At 40.2% G+C, this 24943-nt stretch overlaps 2 protein-coding genes across 2 annotated transcripts; both read left to right on the top strand.

Annotated features, from left to right (window-relative positions):
• The first annotated feature begins 8041 nt into the window (after window positions 1-8041).
• Window positions 8042-12677, top strand: LOC119733626 (monocarboxylate transporter 12-like). Its single transcript, XM_038207032.1, has 4 exons — window positions 8042-8526; window positions 9164-9307; window positions 11201-12031; window positions 12273-12677. Exons 1-4 carry the CDS (start codon window positions 8208-8210, stop codon window positions 12380-12382), a joined length of 1404 nt encoding a protein of 467 aa, XP_038062960.1. The 5' UTR covers window positions 8042-8207; the 3' UTR covers window positions 12383-12677.
• A 2163-nt stretch (window positions 12678-14840) lies between these two features.
• Window positions 14841-24601, top strand: LOC119734106 (monocarboxylate transporter 12-like). Its single transcript, XM_038207466.1, has 4 exons — window positions 14841-15315; window positions 17280-17423; window positions 23286-24116; window positions 24360-24601. Exons 1-4 carry the CDS (start codon window positions 14997-14999, stop codon window positions 24464-24466), a joined length of 1401 nt encoding a protein of 466 aa, XP_038063394.1. The 5' UTR covers window positions 14841-14996; the 3' UTR covers window positions 24467-24601.
• The last annotated feature ends 342 nt before the right edge of the window (window positions 24602-24943 follow it).

The following is a 24943-nucleotide window of genomic DNA, read 5'->3' as shown; positions in this document are numbered from 1 at the left end:
TTCATTCCAATTCATAAACGGTTAACCTCAATTTCGTCTCCTGAAGACTGGAACGCGTTTGTCGTTGGTCTTTCCAATTGTCAATTGAACACATTTGTCCATTCGATGTCAAATTTCAATGAAATTCGTGTCACCTGATGACCATGTACATAATGTAAGATTGATTCGTCTTTGTTCAATCGATTTCAAGAAATGTTCGATCAAATTCATCAGACAATGCGCACGCTGGTATACCACACACAGACGTGAATTTTGGCAAGGTGTATTGCAGACAATAAATTGTAGGTTTTAACAACCAATCCAAAGAACAAGAAGAAGAACTTGAATGACTGTTTTCGAAGATGTGATAAAATGAAGAAGTTTGCTTTCATAATATAATTATAGGCCTACTTATTTCTTGCATGATATGGACAATACGCAATTTTATTTGACTGTGTATACCCTATTTCTTTCAGTTGTTGACACATAAAATTGTCAACGTACTAAATAATTATTGAAAAAGATTAAGTTTTGCATAATATTTGTTACATGAAAAAATGCTTATTTAAGGTTGAAAGACCTACGTTACACAAGGAGACTAACAGACCACACAAAAAATAAAGTAAATATGTAGAAAATGACAACGAGAATGAAAACGTAAAAATACGGAGGATGGCCCTTCAATGATGAGATGAATTTGAATGAAATGTATATAACATTGACTGCAAATTGACGGAACCGATTCATCTATCGCACGTTCAGCAATTGGCAGACGACGAAATTTAATTGTCTTTCACGAAAAAGTATGGCGAAAATGAGCGCGGCGAAATGAGCGGCCAAAGACGTAATTGAAAATGGGGTATGCAGGATCATGAATTTTCAAGGGACGAAATACGAAAATTACAGAGCGAGTTCAGAGCGATTCTCAATTTCAGACGAAAATGGTTGACCGATTTTCAGAAGTGATTGAACATTTTAGAGGATTGGCCGGGAAAACCTATATAAACAAATTCGATGGAAATATTATTTAACATTTTAATTATCATTAGCAAAGATTAGCTGATAAGCTCATATGACTGGAAAGAAGCTGGAGTATCTCTGCGATAGAATCTGTTTGCTACGAGTGTTAAATTAATCGGGAAAACCGATACATTTCATGTTGAAATTCAATGAAGTTGAAATCGTTGTTTTTCAATGTTTTTGAATACACCTGCCAGTAACGTATACAAGCAACGCCAGTTGCAGAGAGTTCTCGACGAACGATCCGGCAATGGCCGCTGCACTCATCATCACGCCACACGTCATCATGGCGTAACCAGCCCAAAGCGCCTGCTCACTAATCCTCCGAAGGAGCTGTGGAGACGTAAAATATTTGATTTTGAGTTTGATCAAGGATGGAACATCCTTGTTTCTAGATGCGAATGAAGTGGATAACAATTATAATAAGTAGGATAACAATGAAGTAGGATACCATACAGTGAAATTCTGTTCGGCTATATGTGCGTTTTGGGCACAATGATGATGTCTGTAGTAAATTAAGAGTAATATTATCCACTTGTCATAATGTAAATTATGTTGTGACCAGATCACCGAAGAAAAATAATATAATCTTGCAGTTTACTTTCCGCACGTATATCAGTTCACACAATTTCAACATTTATTTGAATTCAATTGTAAAATAATGACTGTGAAATAAAATGAAAATGGTATTGCTGAAGGGACCCATTTGAAACGATGCATGGAGAAATTAAAATCATAATTATATTTTCAAAGTATCATATTCACATGTAGTCTGGGTTGCATTACAACCAACAATTATAACATTTAAATAGTGGCTTACAGTCATGCAGATGAGTAAGTGATATACGCATGCAAAACGCTCAGTCAATTTTAATACAGTACCAACAGCCATGCATGCGCTTCTTCGCAACGCCATAAATATAATACACACAGTTGAATTAAATTGCAGTTTAGAAAAATACTGTCAGTGTTACCTACGAATCCACTTGTTGCGATCGTCAGTGACGCTATCCAGCCGAGAATCCACATTTGGGAGGTCAGTTGGATTTGCAAAATCGGCAGCATTATCCCGAGACCTTTGGTAATGCCGATCACCATGAGGTTGTTGGTCCAGAGCGCGAGGACCGCGACCCAGCCGGGCCTTCCGCCGTCCGGCCCCTCCAGACTGTTGCTCACCGCCCCGCTCATAGTCCGGGACTATTTTGGTTTAGGAACAGGGTGCGCGGTGGTTGACTTTCTTGCTCAAGGTTTTAGAAGGGTACCGGGTGGGCATGGACATGATATATACATAACACATCTCGCAGTTACGTGACACCGCCATCACGTGAATATTATGTATACACAAGCTGATTTACCCGATCATAGATCGGGTAGGGCGTATTTGTGTTGGGGTTGAAAGTGTGGGGAGTTAAATGTTAATGGGGGATTTAGTTGAGAAGACATGTAGCTATAGAAAAGCAATTTACGGTGACGCGATCTGAGGCAATTTCTGACCACGTATGATATAGTAAAACAAAAGATCATCTTTTAAACATCATTTTCGAGTTTGGAGTCATTGAATCAGCTGTTCTGAGCAAAAGAATATTATTGTAGGCTACAATTTTTATTCGGGAAGAAAAAGTGGCGGTAGGGAACCAAACGATATTCAGTGCCCGCTTTTAAATGTTGGGGTGGGGGTCCCCCGTCCCCACCGATTGACGCCGCGCCCATGATAATTATGTACCATGGCATGTATAACTGTCTGTAAATTTTCCCGTTGGTCTGTTGCATTTTGTGAGGCAGTCGCGTTTGTTAATGTGGGAAAACTGAGTTGAAAGACTTACCGTATAGTACACAGGCGAAGGCTGATTGTACTGTTTTGACAATAAATCATAATGGAATAAAACGTGAAGGTGGCATTTGCAATAGAAATGTTGAGTGTGTTACCATAAAATTACATAGTCTGAATCATGGAGGAAGGTCATTATGAAGGTACAGTATTGGACTCTTCAACAAACGTAAACTTGAACTTCTTACAATTTGCGAGACCTGCGAGGAAAAAGTCGATTTAACTATTTTATTCAAGTTGGCATGGTTCAACCATAATATAAGCAAGGCCAAACAGCCAACAACCGCCAATATTATTATTTATGCACTCATCGTTATTCCAACCCAACATAGTTCAAAGATCACAATATTTGAAGCAATGCATCCATACCTCGTTGATTTACCCGATCATAGATCGGATAGGGCGTAGAGTTGGGGATGAAAATGTGGGGAGATGAATGTAATTGGGGGATTTAGTTGAGAAGACATGCAGTTATAGAAAAGCAATTTCTGTGGTGCGATCTGAGGCAATTTCTGACCACTAAAACAATTTTTTTTTTAGCAAAAGATCATCTTTTAAACATCATTTTCGAGTTTGGTGTCATTGAATCAGCTATTCTGAGTACTAATAGAATCATTATACATGTAGTAGCTACAATTGTTATTTGGGGAAGAAAAGTGGGGGGGGGGGGGAGGGGACCCAAAAAGTCTCCACCACTTTAAAATGGGGGGGGGGGGGGTGGAGGGGTTCCCCGTCCCCCACCGATTGACGCCCATGATAATTATGTACCATGGCAACAGTCTGTAAATGTTCCCGTTGGTCTGTTAATTGGCATTTTGTGAGGCAGTGGCATTTGTGAGAAAACGTACTTGAAAGGCTTGCCGTAGTACACAGGCGAAGGCTGATTAAGAAGGTCATAATTAAGTTTCAGTATATTGGACTCTTCAACAAACGTAAACTTGAACGTCTTACAATTTGCGAGACTGTCTGCGAGGAACTTGGCGAGTCAACTGTTATTCAACTTGGGTCAACCATCTATATAAGAGCAAATTTTACTCGGCCTCCGAGAAATGTGTGCTCCTGAAAACGATCTGAGACCGCGGTCTTTCGCGACGCCAAATCGCTCCACGTCCGTGGGAAAATGTGGAGGGTGTCTTCCGCCGGATCGGACACATTTTCGTTGATTTTTTGTGTGACTGCGTTTGAGATCGCGATGTTTGAAGCAATGCATCGATCCTTCGTTGATCCCAGACAGGCCCCCGAAATTATAACGCAACACATGTGGCGGGCAGCGAACTCACAACGCTCAGCCTTGGTGGAAGCATGGAGCTGTATTAACACATGATGGAAGCAACAGAGCACTATACACGTCACTCACATGCTTGTGCTTCAAATCATGCAAATAGCGAGCACGTAGACCCAACCTCGTTTCCAGGGTGTGGAGCAGGCCGCAGTACGCGTTGCCATCGACAGTTTTGCATAGCCCGGAAATACTACGCAGTGTAGACTTTCGATTGGTCAGACCGCGCAAGGCATACTTAATGTGTAGTCCTTCTGAGTATTCGTTGCACTCGGCGCAGGGGCGGCAAGCGAAGCATATGAAAGAATAGGGGCACTCGGTGGCCACGCACCATGGTGAAAAAATATTTTACCAAGGTCACCCCATACCACAATTTGGTGAACGCTTTGGCAGAACGGCCGAGTAGAACACGTAAACAAAACCCTACGTTGACCTCGCTGACCTCGCACAGTCTAGACTCGCAGAAAAGCCAGCACAGGGGGCGGCCAGGCAGTCAACGTGAAAGCGCACACGACGGAAAATTCCTGTGCAAAATGCAGTCACGAAAAATAGACGAAAAGGATCGCCGGTCCGTACGGGAAAATCAGGACGACCCAAGTGTCCGACCCGGCGGAAGACACCCTCCGTATTTTTCCACGGACGTGGAGCGATTTTGGCGCCGCGGGAGCCCGCGGTCTCGGATCCTTTCATGAGCAAACATCGTCTCGGAGGCCGAGTTAAACTCTCTCTTATATATAAAGATGTAGTCCTACATCTAAATTCTATTACATAACACTTCGTACAAGTCTTCAGAGGGTATGCATTCCTTTCAGGTGCCAGGCATGCGGATCACACAATACATTCAATGAATCTATAGTAATTCAAATGAGGTAGTGTAGCATGGGTATATAAACCCCTTTTCTTTTCTTCGTGTGATAGGCATAGCGAAAAGAGCTGAACAGTTCAGCTCCTTGTTCATTGCAATAATGAATACTGACTCGTCCGAAGACGACATTAAATCACCCCAACCAGGCCAAGGTAAGCCTAGTTCTCGCCGGGACATCGATGCTCGGTTACAGGCCAATGCCGACGGTATCCAGAAGTTATCGACTTCTGTTAATGCCATGCAAGAGATGCTGGCATCAGTGGTTCATTCCCGTGACTTATCCGGACGTGCGAAGCACGCCGGCCCCAGCAACTCCGCTGGTAGTCCACCCCAGTTTGAGGTCTCGGCTCATGAGCCGAGACCTCAAACTGAGGTGGACTATTGATCAATACGACAAAGAGTTTGTAGACGAGCTACTAAGCCAGGAAGCTGTGGCATACGACCCAGCTAATCTGAGTTTGACCTGACCAGTGTACTGGCGGATAACCAAGCCATTACAGCGCAAGCTGATTTTGACGTTCTTCCAAGTGAAGATATTTACAATGACAGTGAGGCTAATTAGCCCCGAGATATTTAGCAACCTAGCAGAAAGAGCTGTAAAAGCGGTAACTTTGCCAATCAAGAAAGAGACGTATGCAAAAATTGCAGAAAAATACGTTACACCGTCAAATGCGGTAGCTGTGTCGGCACCCAGAATAGACAGTGAACTTTGGGGAACCATCCCCGCCTCAGCTAGATCCAAGGACGTGATCTTACAGAAAATCCAAAAACAAGTTATCAAAGGTTTGCTTCCTTACTGCAAAATGTTGACTGAATTGCGTGATGCAACAAAGTCAGGCTAAGTTGTGAACATTGACAAGTTAAAGGAACTTGCTTTAGATGGCATTACCCTTGCAGGGAACGCCTCTTATGAACTGTGTTCCCGCAATACTCCCGTCTCAGAAATGTTGTTTGGGAAAGACATGAATAATACAATGAAACAGGTAGCTGATGAAGCCTACAAAGCAGGCAAAAAATTGACCTCAGACGAGAGGAAAAATCAGTCTTCCTATCGCCGTTATGTGCCTTATAACCAACAGAGAACAGGCAAAGGCTCGTCCGCAAAAAAAACGGGTATGTAAAATCAGACCTACTATCCTCTCCATTGGCAAGCCGGGAGACTAAAATTACACAAGGGCGATTGGTCTCAAATGACTTCTGATAGGTGGATTCTAAACACCATATCAGGTTGTAAAATTGATTTCTTGAGCTGTCCTATTCAAAACCTCAAAAGAAATCCTTCTGTGATCAAGAATCACTTGTGATCAATACTGAGATAAGTGAACTGCACAAAGGTGCAATCAGAGAAGTTTCTCTGGCGGAATGCCAGTTTCTGTCGAAGACTTTTCTGATAGTGAAAAAGACAGGTGGATTGAGACCATTTATTAATTTGAAAGATCTTAACAAATTTGTGTCGTACGAGCACTTCAAAATGGAAAATATCAAGCTCGTGAAAAACCTAATTCAAGTTAATGACTTTCTCACGTCAATTGACCTGAAATATGCTTATTTTTCTATTCCAATGTGTGAGAAGGATCAACCTTATCTTTGATTCTCTTGGGCGGTAAAAATGTGTTTGCTTTATTTGCCTACCATTTGGCTTATCATCAGCCCCTAGAATTTTTACTAAGGTTATGAAACCTATAGTAGCATCAGCGAGCAGTCGAGGTACATGTATTCGCTTGGTCATTTATTTAGATGACATCCTCATCATGTCTTCTTCAAAAGAAGAAAGCACCACAAACACTAATTTCGTGATAAACATACTCCAAAATCTTGGATTTGAAATTAATTATAACAAATCTTGTTTGACCCCTGAAACAAAAGTGACATGTGGAGTTAATCACTCTACCCCAAACTTGGAATTTGTGGCTGTCCCACCCAGGGCTGGCAATGGTGCAGTGACCGCATATCAATTAGTGTCTAGTGTGCATACACTGTATAGCTACTCAGCACTAGCACCACAATATCGATATCATCGATACTAGTCTTTAAAGTGATACAACTAAAGCAACAAATTGATAAACTATGACAATTACACAACGCTCAGTTTTCTGCCTAAAGAAACTAATCTAAGCATGGTCAAATGGTACTGAGAGTATGAGTTCCCACAGTAGTCTCATAACACTTCCACTAACAAAAGAATACGAAATAATCGGAATGAAATGATAACTGCTCCTAACTTCTACTTTAACGAATTAAAGAAAAGAATTTCTGTACAAATATGAACCTGATTACTGTTTCTGGCAAGTCAATTCACTATAAATGCCGTTTCAAGATCCAAATGTCAAAATAGTAAGAGTACAAACATCACAAAATGAGACCTGTTTAGCCAGAAAAGAAAATTTAACAAATGAAAAGAAACTATTCGAAGCACCTTAAGACTGTGGTGAATGGAGCAGTGTGTACTCTCGTGTTTACATAACAATCCACAAGAATGATGTTGCATGAATTGTTTTTCAATAAAACACAACCAAAAATAAGAACTTCAGAAAAATGTGTCAAGAAATTGTCATTAAAACTTTTTTGGTGTTTATTTCATTTTGTAATCAACAATTTTAGACAGCAATTGCCCCTTTTCAATCCCACTTTCATCACAACGCGGACGCCGCCATTTTGAAATTATAGGTAGCAGACCAGTAAATGAACTTCCATAGACCCCAATGGTAAATGCTCCCACTTCAGAAATTCGGGAAAAATACTAACAACTCTCCAAGGTGTTCGAGACACACATCAAAATAAAGCTTATTTCATCACCTTTTATTTTATTTTCAATTTTTTGGGGTTAACTGATGACTTTTAGGAGAAATTTCCATCCGAAGATGATCACCCTAAAAATAGTCCTGAAGCCCATCGCCATTTTGACTAACGATGGCTACACTCCATTGCAAAATAGAGCGCTTTTAGGGTCCAAATTACATCCAAATTACACACAACTGCAAGCTCCCAGTCCTGTGCACGGCTTCCATCCATTTTTTCACAAACCCTCAAGTTCATGGTCCACAATACTCTCAAATACTGAAGATTTTGAGGGCATGCAAATCGTGATTTGGCCGGCGTAGGCAATTTGGGGCCTATTTACTGGTCTGCAACCGTATTGAATCTCCCATGGCAATTTAGATGTAGGACTATCTCACTCATAAGTTATTTCCATAATATTCACGTGATGGCGATGTCACGTGACTGCGAGTTGTGTTATGTATATATCATGTCCATGCCCACCCAGTACCTCTTCTAAAACCTTAGAGCAAGAAAGTCAACCACCACGCACCCTGTTCCTTCACCAAAATAGTCCCTGGACTATGAGCGGGGTGGTGAGCAACAGTCTAGAGGGGCCGGACGGCGGAAGGCCCGGCTGGGTCGCGGTCCTCGCGCTCTGGACCGAAAACCTCATGGAGACCGGCATTACCAAAGGTCTCGGGATAATGCTGCCGATTTTGCAAATCCAACTGACCTCCCAAATGTGGATTATCGGCTGGATAGCGTCACTGACGATCGCAACAAGTGGATTCGTAGGTAACACTGACAGTATTTTTTCGAAACTGCAATTTAATTCAACTGTGTGTATTATATTTATGGCGTTGCGAAGAAGCGCATGCATGGCTGTTGTACTGTATTAAAATTGACTGAGCGTTTTCATGCGTATATCAATTACTCATCTGCATGACTGTAAGCCACTATTTAAATGTAATAATTGTTGGTTGTAATGCAACCCAGACTACATGTGAATATGATACTTTAAAAACATAATTATGATTTTAATTTTCTCCATGCATCGGTTTCAAATGGGTCCCTTCAGCAATACCATTTTCATTCTATTTCACAGTCATCATTTTAAATTAAATACACATAAATGTTGAAATTGTGTGAACTGATATACGTGCGGAGAGTAAACTGCACGATCATTATTATTTTTTCGGTGGTCTGGTCACAACATAATTTACTATTATGATAAGTTGATTATATTACTCTTAATTTACTACAGACATCATCATTGTGCCCAAAACGCAATATAGCCGAACAGAATTGTCACTGTATGGTATCCTACTTAATTGTTATCCTACTTAATTGTTATCCAACTTCATTCGCATCTAGAAACAAGGAAGTTCCATCCTTTGATCAACTCAAAATCAAATATTTTACGTCTCCACAGCTCCTTTCGGAGGATTAGTGAGCAGGCGCTTTGGGGCTGGTTACGTCATGATGACGTGTGGCGTGATGATGAGTGCAGCGGCCATTGCCGGATCGTTCGTCGAGAACTCTCTGCAACTGGCGTTGCTGTACACGTTACTGGCAGGTTGTATTCAAAAACATTGAAAAACAATGATTTCAACTTCATTGAATTTCCACATGAAATGTATCGGTTTTCCCGATTAATTTAACACTCGTAGCAAACAGATTCTATCCCAGAGATACTCCAGCTTCTTTCCAGTCATCAATGAGCTTATCAATCTAATCAGTTAATTAAAATGTTAAATAATATTTCCATCGAATTTGTTTAAAGGGAATATACATCATTTGCTTTTACTGTTATTTTTCAGAAATGGATGGAATTAAGGGGTTGCAAATATATAGCAAATATAGTTACACTGACTTTTTTGAGGTTTTGGGTTCGAAAATGCTATAAAAACCAAGAAAAACAATCATTTTCCTGTAGTCTGGTTCCCTGACTCCATATAAGAAGAAACAGAGCAGTTTACATATATTGGGTAATTGTAAGGTCAGGGAACAAGTCTAGCTGGCTCGTACCCGTTCATAGGTTTGTAATCGATTGCAAACAAGTGCGATGGTCAATTGGGGCCAGTATTTGAAAAAAACCCAGTTTTTTCCAACGCTGATCGGCCGATCAGCGTTGGAAATTGATATAAAAATACCACTTTTCTTGAAAATGAAAGTATACCAGGTGCCATGATTTTACAGGATGCTTTACACTGTCATTCCCTATTAGTCCAGCAAGGTATTTCAAAATGATTTGGTAGTTTAATTTTTGTGATGTTTGCAAATGCTGTATTTTCCCTTCAATATAGGTTTTCCCGGCCAATTTCCTAAAATGTTCAATCACTTCTAATAATCGGTCAATCATTTTCGTCTGAAATTGAGACTCGCTCTGAACACGCGTTTAATTTTCGTTTTTCGTCTTGAAAATTCATGATCCTGCATACCCCATTTTCAATTTCGTCTTTGGTCGCTCATTTTTGCCATACTTTTTCGTGAAAGACAATTAAATTTCGTCGTCTGCAATTGCTGAACGTGCGATAGATGAATCGGTTCTGTCATTTCGCAATCAATGTTATATAAATTTCATTCAAACTCACCTCATAATTGTAGGCCATCTTCCATATTTTTACGTTTTCATCTGTTCATTTCTACATATTTACTTTATTTTTGTGTCTGTTAGTCTCCTTGTGTAACGTAGGTCTTTAAACCTTCAATAAGCATTTGTCATGTAACAATTATTATGCAAAATTATAATCTTTTTCAATATTTATTTAGTTCTTTGACAATTTTAAGCGTCAACAACTGAAAGAAATAGGGTATACACAGTCAAATAAAATTGCGTATTTACCATTTTATGCAAGAAATAAGTAGGCCTGTAATTATTAATTATGAAAAGAAAACTGCATTCATATTTTCACATCTTCGAAAACAGTCATTCAGTTCTTCTTCTTGTTCTTTGGATTGGTTGTTAAACCTACAATTTATTGTCTTGCAATACACCATGCCAAATACGTCTGTGTATGGTATACCAGCGTGCGCATTGTCTGATGAATTTGATCGAACAGTTCTTGAAATCGATTGAACAAAGACGAATTCTATCCTTACATTATGTACATGGTCATCAGGTGAGACGAATTCCATTGAAATTTGACGACATCGAATGGATAAATGTTCAAATTGATCAATTGGAATGACCAACGACAAACGCGTTCCAGTCTTCTGGAGACGAAATTGAAGTTAACCGTTTATGAATTGGAATGAATTAAGTTTCAAAATGTGCAGGAAAACCTATGTATAAAGCAATGTATATATCGGGGTTACAATGAGACATTAATATATGTGAGATATTAGTTTCTAGTTTTTGGCAAGGTAGATCAAATAGGGGACCCATGTCTACACAACAGATGATGAAAACTATACACATTGCCAAAACCTGTCTTTGATGTATACTGTTTATATTATATCTTTGAAGGTACTGCAATAGGTATATCGAGTGTCGTTGCAAAGGAGGCTGTCGGACGCTGTTTTACCAAGAACTACGCCACAGCCAATGGCATCGCACGGACCGGCTACTCCGTGGGACTGATCGTCTTCGCGCCCCTGGTCCAGCTTTTCTTAAACACCTACGGCTGGAGAGGAACCATGTTACTAGTGGGAGCCATCACCATGCATTTTGTTGCGAGTGGCGCCGTTATGGTAGCAACGAGGCAGCCTGAGCTGGATCAGTCAAACGCATACCAAACGCTCCCCCAGACCGAACGCACCAATTCGTCATCAGCACATGAGAGCACTCTCCGTTCTCACCGTAGTTCGCTGAGGAATTTCGTCTCTAAGAACTTCGAGGCGGGACTACTTCTCAATGCGCGCTTCTGGTTGGTGGCCGTCATATCTTGCTGCACGATCTACGCGTACCTCATGTGGATTGTGTATTTCGTGTCGCAGGCGCAGTCCAACGGGTTCACTTTGGAGGAGGCGGGGTCTTTCGTGACCATCGCGGGCATTGCGAACCTGTTTGGTAAAATCAGTCAGGGACTGATCACCGACCGCGGAGTGATGTCCTCGTGGACTCTGGTTGCCGTTTGCATCGTTATGAGTTCCGTCTCGTACCTTGCCTCCTCTTTGCTGACTTCTTTTTGGCCAATGATGACGTCAGCGGTGCTGATTTTGTTCAGTGACGGGGTCTTGTCCTGCCAGACGGATGTTCTCGTCAAGCAGGTTCTTGGTGTCGAGCTATTGGCGGGTGCTTTTGGCTGGATCGGGCTAAAGGTGACGTTATTATTAGTCGCTTTGGGATTTCTGCCTGGTACGTATAAGCCTTATAAATGAATGTCGTTTCCTTACGCCACTTTCTTCACTGCAGTAGTCTAGTATGTAGTTTCAACATATAAGTAATAATTATTAGGAAGTACTTTAATTCATGGTGTTACTTGTGTGGCATCACTGGCAATGTGCATCACACCATGCAATAGCATAAAAGATCAACAATGTCAAACCATTCTACGAAACTTCGCGATTTCAATTTTACCTTCTGTCTCTGTTTTAAGGTTTGGTTTACGACTTGACCGGAAGTTACACAGCAGCCTTTCTACTGATAGGCAGCGTGCAGGCTGTACCACTGGTGCCTTTGCTGATGCTAAGATATTCTCAACGGTAGAACCTCGGAGAGTTTCTTGCATTGGAGGGTTTCATAATTGACTGTGAGTCGATCGGAGTTGAAACAGAAGCATAAGAACATAATGTACATTGAACAAGTGTGTTTTGATCAATTAAAGATTAGTTGCACGCAATCCTGGCTTTATGCCTTTTCCTGGCTTTATGCCTTTTTCTGGCTTTATGCCTTTTGGTTTGTGTCTGGTGTTGTTGCGATTTCTATGGGTGTGGCAATCTTGCCATACCTCGTGTGAACAACATTCATCCGATTATGATAATGCAGAATGGCAGTGGCGCACCCAGGATATATGGCTTGGGGGGGGGGGGCTCACATTTTTTGTTCAAAATTTTTAGAAGTTAAATTTTTGTCAAAAAATTGTGCCCACAATTTTTGGCCGCAGAAAAAAATTGGGGTTTTGTTTTGGGGGCGGACTATTTTGACGTTGGTGGCGCCACTTACACCCCTATTATACTACTCGAAAATAGGTCACATTATCACCAAGGTCCAATCGTGGGCAACCTCGCCCCCAGGGTGTCGAGCAGTACGTGCCCACCACTACCTGCTCTCTCACCCTGGTATTGGATCATTTGCATGTGCAAGATTTTTGAACACGTATGCAAATGAGGAATAGTCTGGCGCCTACACGTGCGTTACATTAGCGTTTGTTTTTGTATGCGGTTTTTGTATCAATTCGTCGCGCCGTAAGTCATGAAAACACAATTTTGTTTTAAAGTTAAATTGTTACGATCTGGCCCGCCAATTTGCAGTATTACATTTCAGATTAATAAAAGCAAACTGGAAAGGAAAGGAGTATTTTTGAGAAGGCGTGGATGTTTTAATTACAATGATCGTGAAAACACGTAATGCACGTTGGAAATAACAACACCAACTACACGGTAAAAATCCATTACTAGCAAATTGCGGTATTGAATCAGGATACAGGAAGAAAGTTTCCTATCCAGGGCCCACTATTGGAAACGAGGCTGGAAATAAAGTAAGCACTGGGGACTAGGTTGAATAGTGGGACTAAAAGGAAAAAAAATACGAATCGAAAAAAAATTAAAAATTGACAACCTTTTTTTTGGGGGGGGGGGGGCTCAAGCCCCCCGACCCCCCCCCCTTGGGTGCGACACTGCAGCATGGGACCAACACACAAGAATTGCACTTGAAAGAATACACCGAAAACAATATCGTCAAAAGTCGTGATTAATCCTAAGCCTTCTTAGGAAATATTGTCCCCCTCCAACCTTCAAGGACTGGAATGCATTATCATCACTTGCAATCTCATCCTCATCATTGAATGTATTGTATTTTTAATCTGGCCTTAGCATAAGGCCCTATATAATTTCGTCTAGAAGATCCTATTGCTGCCAAGCGCATCGCAAGTTTGCGCTACGGTGCAGGCGACGTTTGTCTGCCATATATGAAAATACACCATGCCCATAACAACTCATTCGTATATATATCCCAGTGGTAGATCATTATCGATAGATTACTAGGATGTTGAGTGTTTCCGTACTCTTGCCTGTATTTGTTTTGAGAAAAAGTGTATGAAACAAGCCGTTGCTGATTTGAAGATAATACATGTTTGCGAAATAGCCCGAATGCCTATCGGTCGCGTATAAAACTTTGAGGCATCTTGATCTTCAATTTCTCTTAATTTTCGTAACCTTTTAAAAAGCCTCCCTTTCGGACTCGAACTCGAGGGATTTCTTGGGGGGGGGGGGGGGGAGGAGACGGGGCCCTCACTCTCTCCGAAGCCATCGCCCCAAAATGGGGCACTGGTTTTTTTTAAATCCAGTATGCACAAAATTCATTCAAACAAAGATCCACAATTACGAGGGAAACATCTGCATCCAGACGCCTAGCCATCTGTTACCTTCACAGCCTTTAAATCATACTAATTATCTATTCGGTTATTAATGTTAATTAGCTCGATGTAGACCTACATGCATCAACATCACGGGGGAAAATATAATCAACATTTTTCGTAGTCTGGTTCCCAGGCCAAAAGATTCTAACTATTCCTTATTAATCTTAGGGTAGCAGACCAGTAAATGAACTTCCATAGACCCCAATGATAATGCTCCCACTTCGGAAATTTGGGAAACATACCTACAACTCTCCAAGGTGTTCAAGACACACATCAAATTAAAGCTTATTTCATCATTTTTCATTTTCTTTTCAATTTTTGGGGGGTCAACTGATGACTTTTAGGAGAAATTTCTATCCAAAGATGATCACCCCTAAAAAATAGTCCTGAAGCCCATCGCCATTTTGAAAAACGATGGCTACACTCCAATGCAAAATAGAGCGCTTTTAGGGTCCCAATTTATTCAAATTACACACAACTGCAAGCTCCCAGTCCTGTGCACGACTTCCACCCATATTTTTAACAAACCCTCAAGTTCATGGCCCACAGTGCTCTCAAATACTGAAGATTTTGAGGGCATGCAAATCGTGATCTGGCCGGCGTAGGCAATTTGGGGCCTATTTACTGGTCTGCAACCTTATTGAATATCCCATGGCAATTTAGATGTAGGACTATCTCACTCATAAGTTATTTCCATACATAATATTCACGTGATGGCGGTGTCACGTAACTGCGAGATGTGTTATGTATATATCATGTCCATGCCCACCCGGTACCCCTTCTAAAACCTTTGAGCAAGAAAGTCAACCACCGCGCACACTGTTCCTTCACCAAAATAGTCCCTGGACTATGAGCGGGGTGGTGAGCAACAGTCTGGAGGGGCCGGACGGCGGAAGGCCCGGCTGGGTAGCGGTCCTCGCGCTCTGGACCAGAAACCTCATGGTGACCGGCATTACCAAAGGTCTCGGGATAATGCTGCCGATTTTGCAAATCCAACTGACCTCCCAAATGTGGATTATCGGCTGGATAGCGTCACTGACAACCGCAACAAGTGGATTCGTAGGTAACACTGACAGTATTTTTCTAAACTGGAATTTAATTCAACTGTGTGTATTATATTTATGGCGTTGCGAAGAAGCGCATGCATGGGTGTTGTACTGTATTACAATTGACTGAGCGTTTTCATGCGTATATCAATTACTCATGCGTATATCAATTACTCATCATATCAATTACATTATCTCTTAAACAAATATCCCATGGAGTTCCTCAAGGATCAATACTTGGACCTTTACTGTTCTCTATTTATGATTTTAACAAATCATCAGATCTATTTTCCTTCATTATGTTTGCTGATGACAGTAAGTTATTTCTTAGTCATAACAACATTGATATACTTGCTGATTTAGTTAACCAAGAATTACTTAAAATTTCTGAATGGTTTAAAGCAAACAAATTATCCCTTAATATCAAGAAAACAACCTGCATGCTATTTTCCGCTAAAACATGTTCCATTTACCTGATATATATATCGATAACATAAAATTGCCCTATTCTGATTGTGTAAATTTTTTGGGATTATATATTGATCCTACTCTCTCTTGGAAAATTCAAGTTAACAACATTTGTTCTATTATCTCTAGAAATATAGGTGTCATTAGTAAGCTCAAAGCCTTTTTCCCACAGGAAGTACTGTTTATGCTGTATAATACATTGATTTTGCCTTATTTGAACTATGGTATCCTAGCATGGGGGAATTGTGCAGCTAGTTATTTGAATAGTTTTCTTAACCTACAAAAACGGGCATTGAGAGTTATTAATTCTGTCGACAGACTAGAACATTCAAATCCTCTTTTCTGTAAACATAAAACACTCAAGGTCAATGACATTTATTCACTTCAGCTTGGAGCCTTCATGCATCGTTTGAACAATAATTTACTTCCAAATCCCATTGCACAAATGTTCTGCAGAAACGAAACTATACATCACCATTTTACCCGACAACGTAGATAATTTCACTTTTCATTTGCAAGAACAACTGTTTACAAAAAGACAATTAGGCATGAAGGCCCTAAGTACTGGAAGTCCTTACATAAATCACTCCAGGGCACTCGTAGCCTTCCATTATTTAAATCCAAACTTAAATCGAATTTACTATCAAATTATAATAGCTCAGATTAATCTTCTTACTGGGTTACTACTCTGTATTTCTTTTTTTCTGATCAGCAATATTATGTTTTTCCGTGTGTTATGTACAATTTAAAATGTATACGTTCAATTGTTTTTCATTTGTTTTTCATTAAATGTTTGTATTAATCCATGTTAAGGGGATCCCTACTCGACAAGCTCCGCTTTTTGGGGATCCCCTTCCACCATCTCTAATTAGAAAATAATGCGCCCAAAGTGTATATAAATATATTTTGTAAAACAAGCTCGAACTTTATAATACCCAAAACTACATGTATGTATTGATGCCTTGTCACTTAATGAAAGAGATGTGGTAAAAATAATGAAGAATGAATGAATGAATGAATGCATGACTGTAAGCCACTATCTAAATGTAATAATTGTTGGTTGTAATGCAACCCAGACTACATGTGAATATGATACTTTAAAAATATAATTAGGATTTTAATTTTCTCCATGCATCGGTTTCAAATGGGTCCCTTCAGCAATACCATTTTCATTCTATTTCACAGTCATTATTTTAAAATCAAATACACATAAATGTTGACATTGTGTGAACTGATATACGTGCGGAAAATAAACTGCACGATCATTATTATTTCTTCGGTGGTCTGGTCAGAACATGATTTACTATCATGACAAGTTGATTATATTACTCTTAATTTACTACAGACATCATCATTGTGCCCAAAACGCAACATAGCCGAACAGAATTTTCACTGTATGGTATCCTACTCAATTGTTATCCTACTTAATTGTTATCCAACTTCATTCGCATCTAGAAACAAGGATGTTCCATCCTTTGATCAACTCAAAATCAAATATTTTACGTCTCCACAGCTCCTTTCGGAGGATTAGTGAGCAGGCGCTTTGGGGCTGGTTACGTCATGATGACGTGTGGCGTGATGATGAGTGCAGCGGCCATTGCCGGATCGTTCGTCGAGAACTCTCTGCAACTGGCGTTGCTGTACACGTTACTGGCAGGTTGTATTAAAAAACATTGAAAAACAACGATTTCAACTTCATTGAATTTCCACATGAAATGTATCGGTTTTCCCGATTAATTTAACACTCGTAGCAAACAGATTCTAGTAGCAAACAGATTCGCAGAGATACTCCAGCTTCTTTCCAGTCATCATGGAGCTTATAAATCTAATGTTAATTAAAATGTTAAATAATATTTCCATCGAATTTGTTTAATACAGGTTTTCCCGGCCAATTTCCTAAAATGTTCAATCACTTCTGAAAATCGGTCAATCATTTTCGTCTGAAATTGAGAATCGCTCTGAACACGCGTTTCATTTTCGCTACCATTACAGAACTGAGCCCAATCTAATGCATTTTCTCAAACCTCAGTTTCTGAGGTTCAAGCCTAATGAAGCATGCAGACCCTGCAGCGGATTACCTGATGTTTTAGCATGTTTAGACTGATAAGAGCCTACTTTTGGTCAGTTGTAACTGATCCACTAGCTAAGAGCAGTGACTTGCAGGCCGTGGTCAGTATAGGCGTTACCCATGCCAGTGTGTGACCATCCATATGATGCTATTATCATGGAGCTAGATTGTAGGATAGCATGTACATTGTGTATGTACAATGCAGCTGTGTGATTCAGGTGGCTGAAGCAAAGAGCAAGGAACAATTTTACTTGGAGCATTCTTGGATGCTTGGAGCAAGGATAGCGATCATGGTTAGCATTGGTTAGGACAATATAATCAAGATCGAGACGACTTTGACGTGAAATTATATGAACCTTGGGATTACTTTTCGCGTAGGCTTGTCTGAACACTTTATAATTGGCCAACCAAATGCTATTAATGGGTGAGTAAAAAAAAAGGCGGAGGCAAACCCCCCAAAATAAATTTCATATTTAAAACAATATGTAGTACCAAAATAATAATGACTGGAAAGCCAATTTCATAAGCTATTGTTAGATGAAAAAATACTGAATTTGCTCAATCCGTTCAGAGAATATCAACATTTTAACGCAATGACCCTAAAACCTGTTTCATCACACACACAAAAAGACAATTTATTGTGTATTCTGACTGTTTGGAACAACAAAGAAATTGACTCAGAATACTTGTTCCAACAACTGCCAACAACTGTAGTATACAATGTCTTTATTTACAATCCTGGTTAGCCAAACAATACGATTTATAAAATCTTTTTTTCTTGTTTTTAAGATGGGTCTTTAAAGGATTTTGTTTCTGAATATGTTTAACTTTTAAATTGGGGGGGGGGGGGGGTCAAAATGAGCTTTATATTGTCAACAGAAATGTGCACCCTTATTGGGAATGCGAATCAATATAGGCCCCCTAACTTTAAAAATCCGCCCCCAATTTTTGGAGGGCGAATCAAAGTAATTACTCCTCAGTTTAATTGTCATCAGAAATCCGCCACCTTAACTGGGACGGTGAGTTTAACCTCTAAGTTGTCCACAGAAATCAGCACCTTATTATTGAGAGGGTGAATCAAAGAGTGCTCTAAATTGGCAACAGAAATCGACCCTAATATTGAGAGGGCGAATCAAAGTCAGCTCTCAACGTTAAATTGAAATCCGTCCCTTTGTTGAGAGGGCGAATCAAAGTAATTAAGCTCTAAATTGTCAACATTTTAAATCCGCCCCTTATGAAGAGCGCCGATTAAAATAAGCTTTAAATTGTCAACAGAATTTCTCCCCTTATAGTGGGAAGGTGAATCAAAGCATTGAGCTATGATCAAAGTAAGCTCTAATTTATTTTTCAAAAGAAATCCGATGACTGAATCACTCTGGAAATATGCAACACTTCACAGGGCCTATGTTCAAATAAAATCTGGACAAATATCCAATAGTTAGGTGATATGTCATCCTTTTTACAGAGTGTTTTGAATATTCAGAAGTAGGTGTACTCAAAACAATTTTTGTACTCATTTTGTACTCAAGTAATCGCCACTCAATTCAGTCAACGAAAAACTAACAACCCATACAAGTCAGTTCATTATCTCTTGGTTGGTTGATTGAACATTCATACAATTTCTTTTCCGCAGTACAAAACAATAGTCTTCGCAACAACAAAAAAACCGATTAAAAAGCACTGTAATGTCAGCCTAATAGTACTCAAACATATAATTATACAAATTGCATCTATGACTTAGAGAAGTTTATACCCAATATGAGATTTATGTGTTTATTAGTCATCAGTTCGGGGTTTTCTTAAAACGTCAAAAGTTATTTCGCCTTGCAGTCGCACGTTTGTGGTTTTAACTTTTCGTTAAGTACACACGATGAAGCTGTTTTTGAATAACAAATAGTTTATGTATTTAAGCTCAATTTTGTGGAACAGTAATATGAAGGAAGGTGTTTTTCTCCTACTTATTTTCTGTTTCTTTGACAGCTTCTGAAAATATGTAACAAAATGGCACTTGGGCCACTAGGCCGACTTCCATAAAAAAACCTCTGGCCAATGGTTTTTACTGACCATGTTGTTTTCCATAATCTTCCGTATGGGCATAGCCTAATGCTTCTTCTGGAAGCATGGTCTAAGTTTCTGAATAATAACAGTCAAGTTTCAAGCCCCCGGGAACGGGGGTGCTGTGGATGCTGCAGCACCCCCAACTTTTTAGATTGGGGTGCTGGAATATGCTTCAGCACCCCCTTCTCCTAGGCAAAAATGTGTTCCAGCCAGCAGTGTTCTACGCGACGATGAAATTGCGCCGCTACGCTATACATTATGCTTGCTCTACAAATATCTCCTTCGTTTTGTTCGTTTCTAGTTTTGCTGCGGCTAAGCGCGGCGCTTCGAAAGTCTAGCTCAACACTGTAAAATATCAAGAGGAGGTATTTTCTAAATCTTCAGGCAGTGCAGAATCGATATTTCTTCTCAAGGTATCCAAAATTATGACATATCTATGATATTTCCGCCATGATGGAAGCTTTGACCCAGAAGCAATAACCTCGGCCATGACGATGGTGGCAAAGTTGTTTATGCTTGCCAGGATTTTTTTCATTCGATCTTTTAATAGGGGCAAATGTTTATACCTTGCCCCTGAAGGTTTTTCTTTTCATTTAAAAGTTTCATTGACGTTGCTAGCATTTTGTACTCAAGATTAACAAATAGCAAGGTTCACCGTGACACAACCCCAACCTAAAAGGAGTGGGACGGGCTTTTATTGAAACTATAGTCATGCTACAATTCCAGTGTAGTTTCGTTTCAAAAAAAAGCTATTCATGTTTTACCTCTGCAAGTTTTTTTCTCATAAAATCTCAGTAGACCGATAAATCCCTGCCATAAAAAAGCTATTCATCATCCTCTGCAACTTTTTCCTCATAAAATCTCAGTAGACCGATAAATCCTTGCCTAGCCCCAAACTTGCTATCTACCGAGCATAAACATAAAGATGCATTCGGTCTTTTAGTCTTTTATATTTGCCATTCTCTGTAACAAACAAATAACAATGCATACATCGAGGGCTACATTGTTTGGTGAGATAGAACTAAAGCAGCCCCTGGCCCTGTGGCCCCACGCCGTAATAAAACAAAACATACAAGAAGGAATGTACTAAATGTAAGAAAGCAGCCTTGCAACAATAATATTTACATGCGATGTCTTGCATAACGATACAATTCTTTTTCCAGAATGAAATGGAACCAATAATGGAGATAAAAATACAGCGTTCTCCACTTTTCAGTACAGTTAAACGTTTTAAGAGCAACAGTATATTCTAAACAAAATAATGAATTAAATTGTCTTCATAATCTCAAAAAAACGTTTGCTAGCAAAGTCAAATGAAAGTGGCCAGGAATCACCCCCAGATTGCACCACAGAGCATCTATATTCCAAATTAAGCCACGACGTAAGGGCTTTGCGCTCCGCTTTCGCATTAATTTTGTCCGTCCTTTATTCCAGCACCCCATGGCAAAAGTTTGTTCCAGCGGCAGTGCAAGTTTGTCACAAGTTTAATCATGTGGGGTCTGAACTGATTGCTTGATGTATCATGCTTTACCTAGATTGGGTATACTAGACCCATTCGTGTACCGTGCTTTTTCATTTTTGTACAGTATTTGTATTTCACACTTTTAATGTTCATTGGCATATCAGTACCTCAATAAATCACATTCATAAATACCTCAGACAGTTTAGCTATTCCTATTGGTCGAGAGTCCGTCACGTGGCCGGTCTTAAACGGATGATAAAGGTTAAAGACATGGCAAGCTGGTCTTAAACACTTTTCCAGTGTCACAATAAAATGTGGACTCCTAAAAATCCAGTGCCTCTTACCGTTTCATTGGTTGAACGTTCACAATCTTCACGTAGGCATGCGCAACACTACAAGCGAGTCAGAATTTTATAGTTCTAAATTCAAAACGCAACGCCCCAGGTGCGTTCTGCGTGACATCGCGCAGAACATGTTACGCGCGCGTCAATCTCCATAAAAGGGTTGTTTACATCTTAATCGCCAGCTGAACACTCCATTATTTTGCTAGAGGGATGTTTCAAAAAGCATGAAGTGAACTTGTTGAACAAAATCGGGATTTTTTGAACGAATTATTTGATTTTTTTTTACGGATAAGGTATTTATGAATGGGAATAAATATGTGCTCGGTCGGTATTTATCACTCTGTTTAATACCGCTTCATTACCCTCGCCTCCGGCTCGGGTAATTATCAGCACCCAGACTCTGATGATAAAAACCTCCGGAGCACACATTTATTCCCTTATTATAGGAAGTTGTCAATAAATGCATTGAGTGTGTGATTCAGTGCAAAATACAAGAGAATCTACGACATCAGCTGAAATGAACTTTTCGTGTAATTATTTTTTAATGTTTCTTATCAATTTTGTTGTATCCATTTGTTTTAAGGAAATTGTATACCTAACGTGACAATGATACATCAAATCCCAGTCGTCAGTTGTGTACGAAGTATATAACGCAGAGCTAGCATGCTGTTGAACCTTCAAGTTGAGATGAACATCTTAATAATTGCTTCACACGGGCATAATGCTGACCACGGGGGTGTAAAGGGTTTGTGTGCGGCGTATTGTGTGTTGCGTAACTAATAATAACCACTCCTGAAGTGGCAATAATGTCGGTTAGTCCTGGGCTCCACTCAGTGTAACGGATACCTACTTAATCTCAGATAAGAGCGCAGAGGCGCTAATTACCCCCAAAATGCATTAGTTAGATTGGGCTCGGTTCTGTAATGACCTCAATTTCGTCTTGAAAATTCATGATCCTGCATACATCATTTTCAATTTCGTCTTTGGTCGCTCATTTTCGCCATACTTTTTCGTAAAAGACAATTCAATTTCGTCGTCTGCAATTATTGCTGAACGTGCAATAGATGAATCGATTCCGTCATTTTGCAATCAATGTTTTATAAATTTCATTCAAATTCATCTCATAATTGTAGGCCATCTTCCGTATTTTTACGTTTTCATCTGTTCATTTCTACATATTTACTTTTTTGTGTCTGTTAGTCTCCGTGTAACGTAGGTCTTTAAACCTTAAATAAGCATTTTTCATGTAACAATTACTATGCAAAATTGTAATCTTTTTCAATATTTATTTAGTTCGTTGACAATTTTATGCGTCAACAACTGAAAGAATTAGTGTATACACAGGCAAATGAAATTGCGTATTTTCCATTTCAAGCAAGAAATAAGTAGGCCTATAATTATTTATTATGAAAAGCAAACTAAGTTTCAAAATTAAGTTTCAAAATGTGCAGGAAAAACTATGTATAAAGCAATGTACATAATCGGGGTTACAATGAGACATTTGTATATGTGAGATATTAGTTGCTAGTTTTTGGCAATTAACGTAGATCAAGTAGGGGATACTTTTTTTATATCATATCTTTGAAGGTACTGCCATAGGTATATCTAATGTCGTTGCAAAGGAGGCTGTCGGACGCTGTTTTACCAAGAACTACGCCACAGGCAATGGCATCGCACGGACCGGCTCCTCCGTGGGACTGATCGTCTTCGCGCCCCTGGTCCAGCTTTTCTTAGACACCTACGGCTGGAGAGGAACCATGTTACTAGTGGGAGCCATCACCATGCATTCTGTTGCGAGTGGCGCCGTTATGGTAGCAACGAGGCAGCCTGAGCTCGATCAGTCAAACGCATACCAAACGCTCCCCCAGACCGAACACACTAATTCGTCATCAGCACATGAGAGCACTCTCCGTTCTCACTGTGGTTCGCTGTGGAAGTTCGTCTCTAAGAACTTCGAGGTGAGACTACTTCTCAATTCACGCTACTGGTTGGTGGCCGTCATATCTTGCTGCAATATCTACGCGTACCTCATGTGGATTGTGTATTTCGTGTCCCAGGCGCAGTCCAACGGGTTCACTTTGGAGGAGGCGGGGTCTTTCGTGACCATCGCGGGCGTTGCGAACCTGTTTGGTACAATCAGTCAGGGACCGATCACCGACCGCGGAGTGATGTCCTCGTGGACTCTGGTTGCCGTTTGCCTCGTTATGAGTTCCGTCTCGTACCTTGCCTCCTCTTTGCTGACTTCTTTTTGGCCAATGATGACGTCAGCGGTGCTGATTTTGTTCAGTGACGGGGTCTTGTCCTGCCAGACGGATGTTCTCGTCAAGCAGGTTCTTGGTGTCGAGCTATTGGCGGGTGCTTTTGGCTGGATCGGGCTAAAGGTGACGCTATTATTAGTCGCTTTGGGATTTCTGCCTGGTACGTATAAGCCTAATAAATGAGTGTCGTTTCCTTACGCCACTTTCTTCACTGCATGGAGTAGTCTAGTATGTAGTTTCAACATACAAGTAATAATTATTAGGAAGCACTTTAATTCATGGTGTTACTTGTGTGGCAACACTGGCAATGTGCATCACACAATGCAATAGCGTAAAAGATCAACAATGTCAAACCATTCTTCGAGACTTCCCGATTTCAATTTTACCTTCTCTCTGTTTTAAGGTTTGGTTTACGACTTGACCGGAAGTTACACAGCAGCCTTTCTACTGATAGGCAGCGTGCAGGCTGTACCACTGGTGCCTTTGCTGATACTAAGATATTCTCAATAGTAGAACCTTGGAGAGTTTTTTCCATTGGAGGATTTCATAATTGACTGTGAGTCGATCGGAGTTGAAACAGAAGCATAAGGACATAATGTACATTGAACAAGTGTGTTTTGATCAATTAAAGATTAGTTGCACGCAATCCTGGCTTTATGCCTTTTCCTGGCTTTATGCCTTTTCCTGGCTTTATGCCTTTTGGTCTGTGTCTGGTGTTGTTGCGATTTCTATGGGTGTGGCAATCTTGCCATACCTCGTGTGAACAACATTCATCCGAGTATGATAATGCAGCATGGCAGTGGCGCACCCAGGATATGGCTTGGGGGGGGGGCCTCCCATTTTTTTTTTCAAATTTTTTAGAAGTAAAATTGTTGTCAAAAAATTTTGCCCACAATTTTGGCCGCAGAAAAAAATTGGGGTTTTGTTTTTGGGGCGGACTGTTTTGACGTTGGTGGCGCCACTTACACCCCTATTATACTACTCGAA

The sequence above is a fragment of the Patiria miniata genome, unplaced genomic scaffold (assembly GCF_015706575.1).
Source record: "Patiria miniata isolate m_02_andy unplaced genomic scaffold, ASM1570657v1 HiC_scaffold_26, whole genome shotgun sequence".
NCBI lineage: Eukaryota > Metazoa > Echinodermata > Asteroidea > Valvatida > Asterinidae > Patiria > Patiria miniata.
The sequence above is the reverse complement of the archived record's forward strand: the minus strand, read 5'-3'. Positions and strand labels throughout refer to the sequence as shown.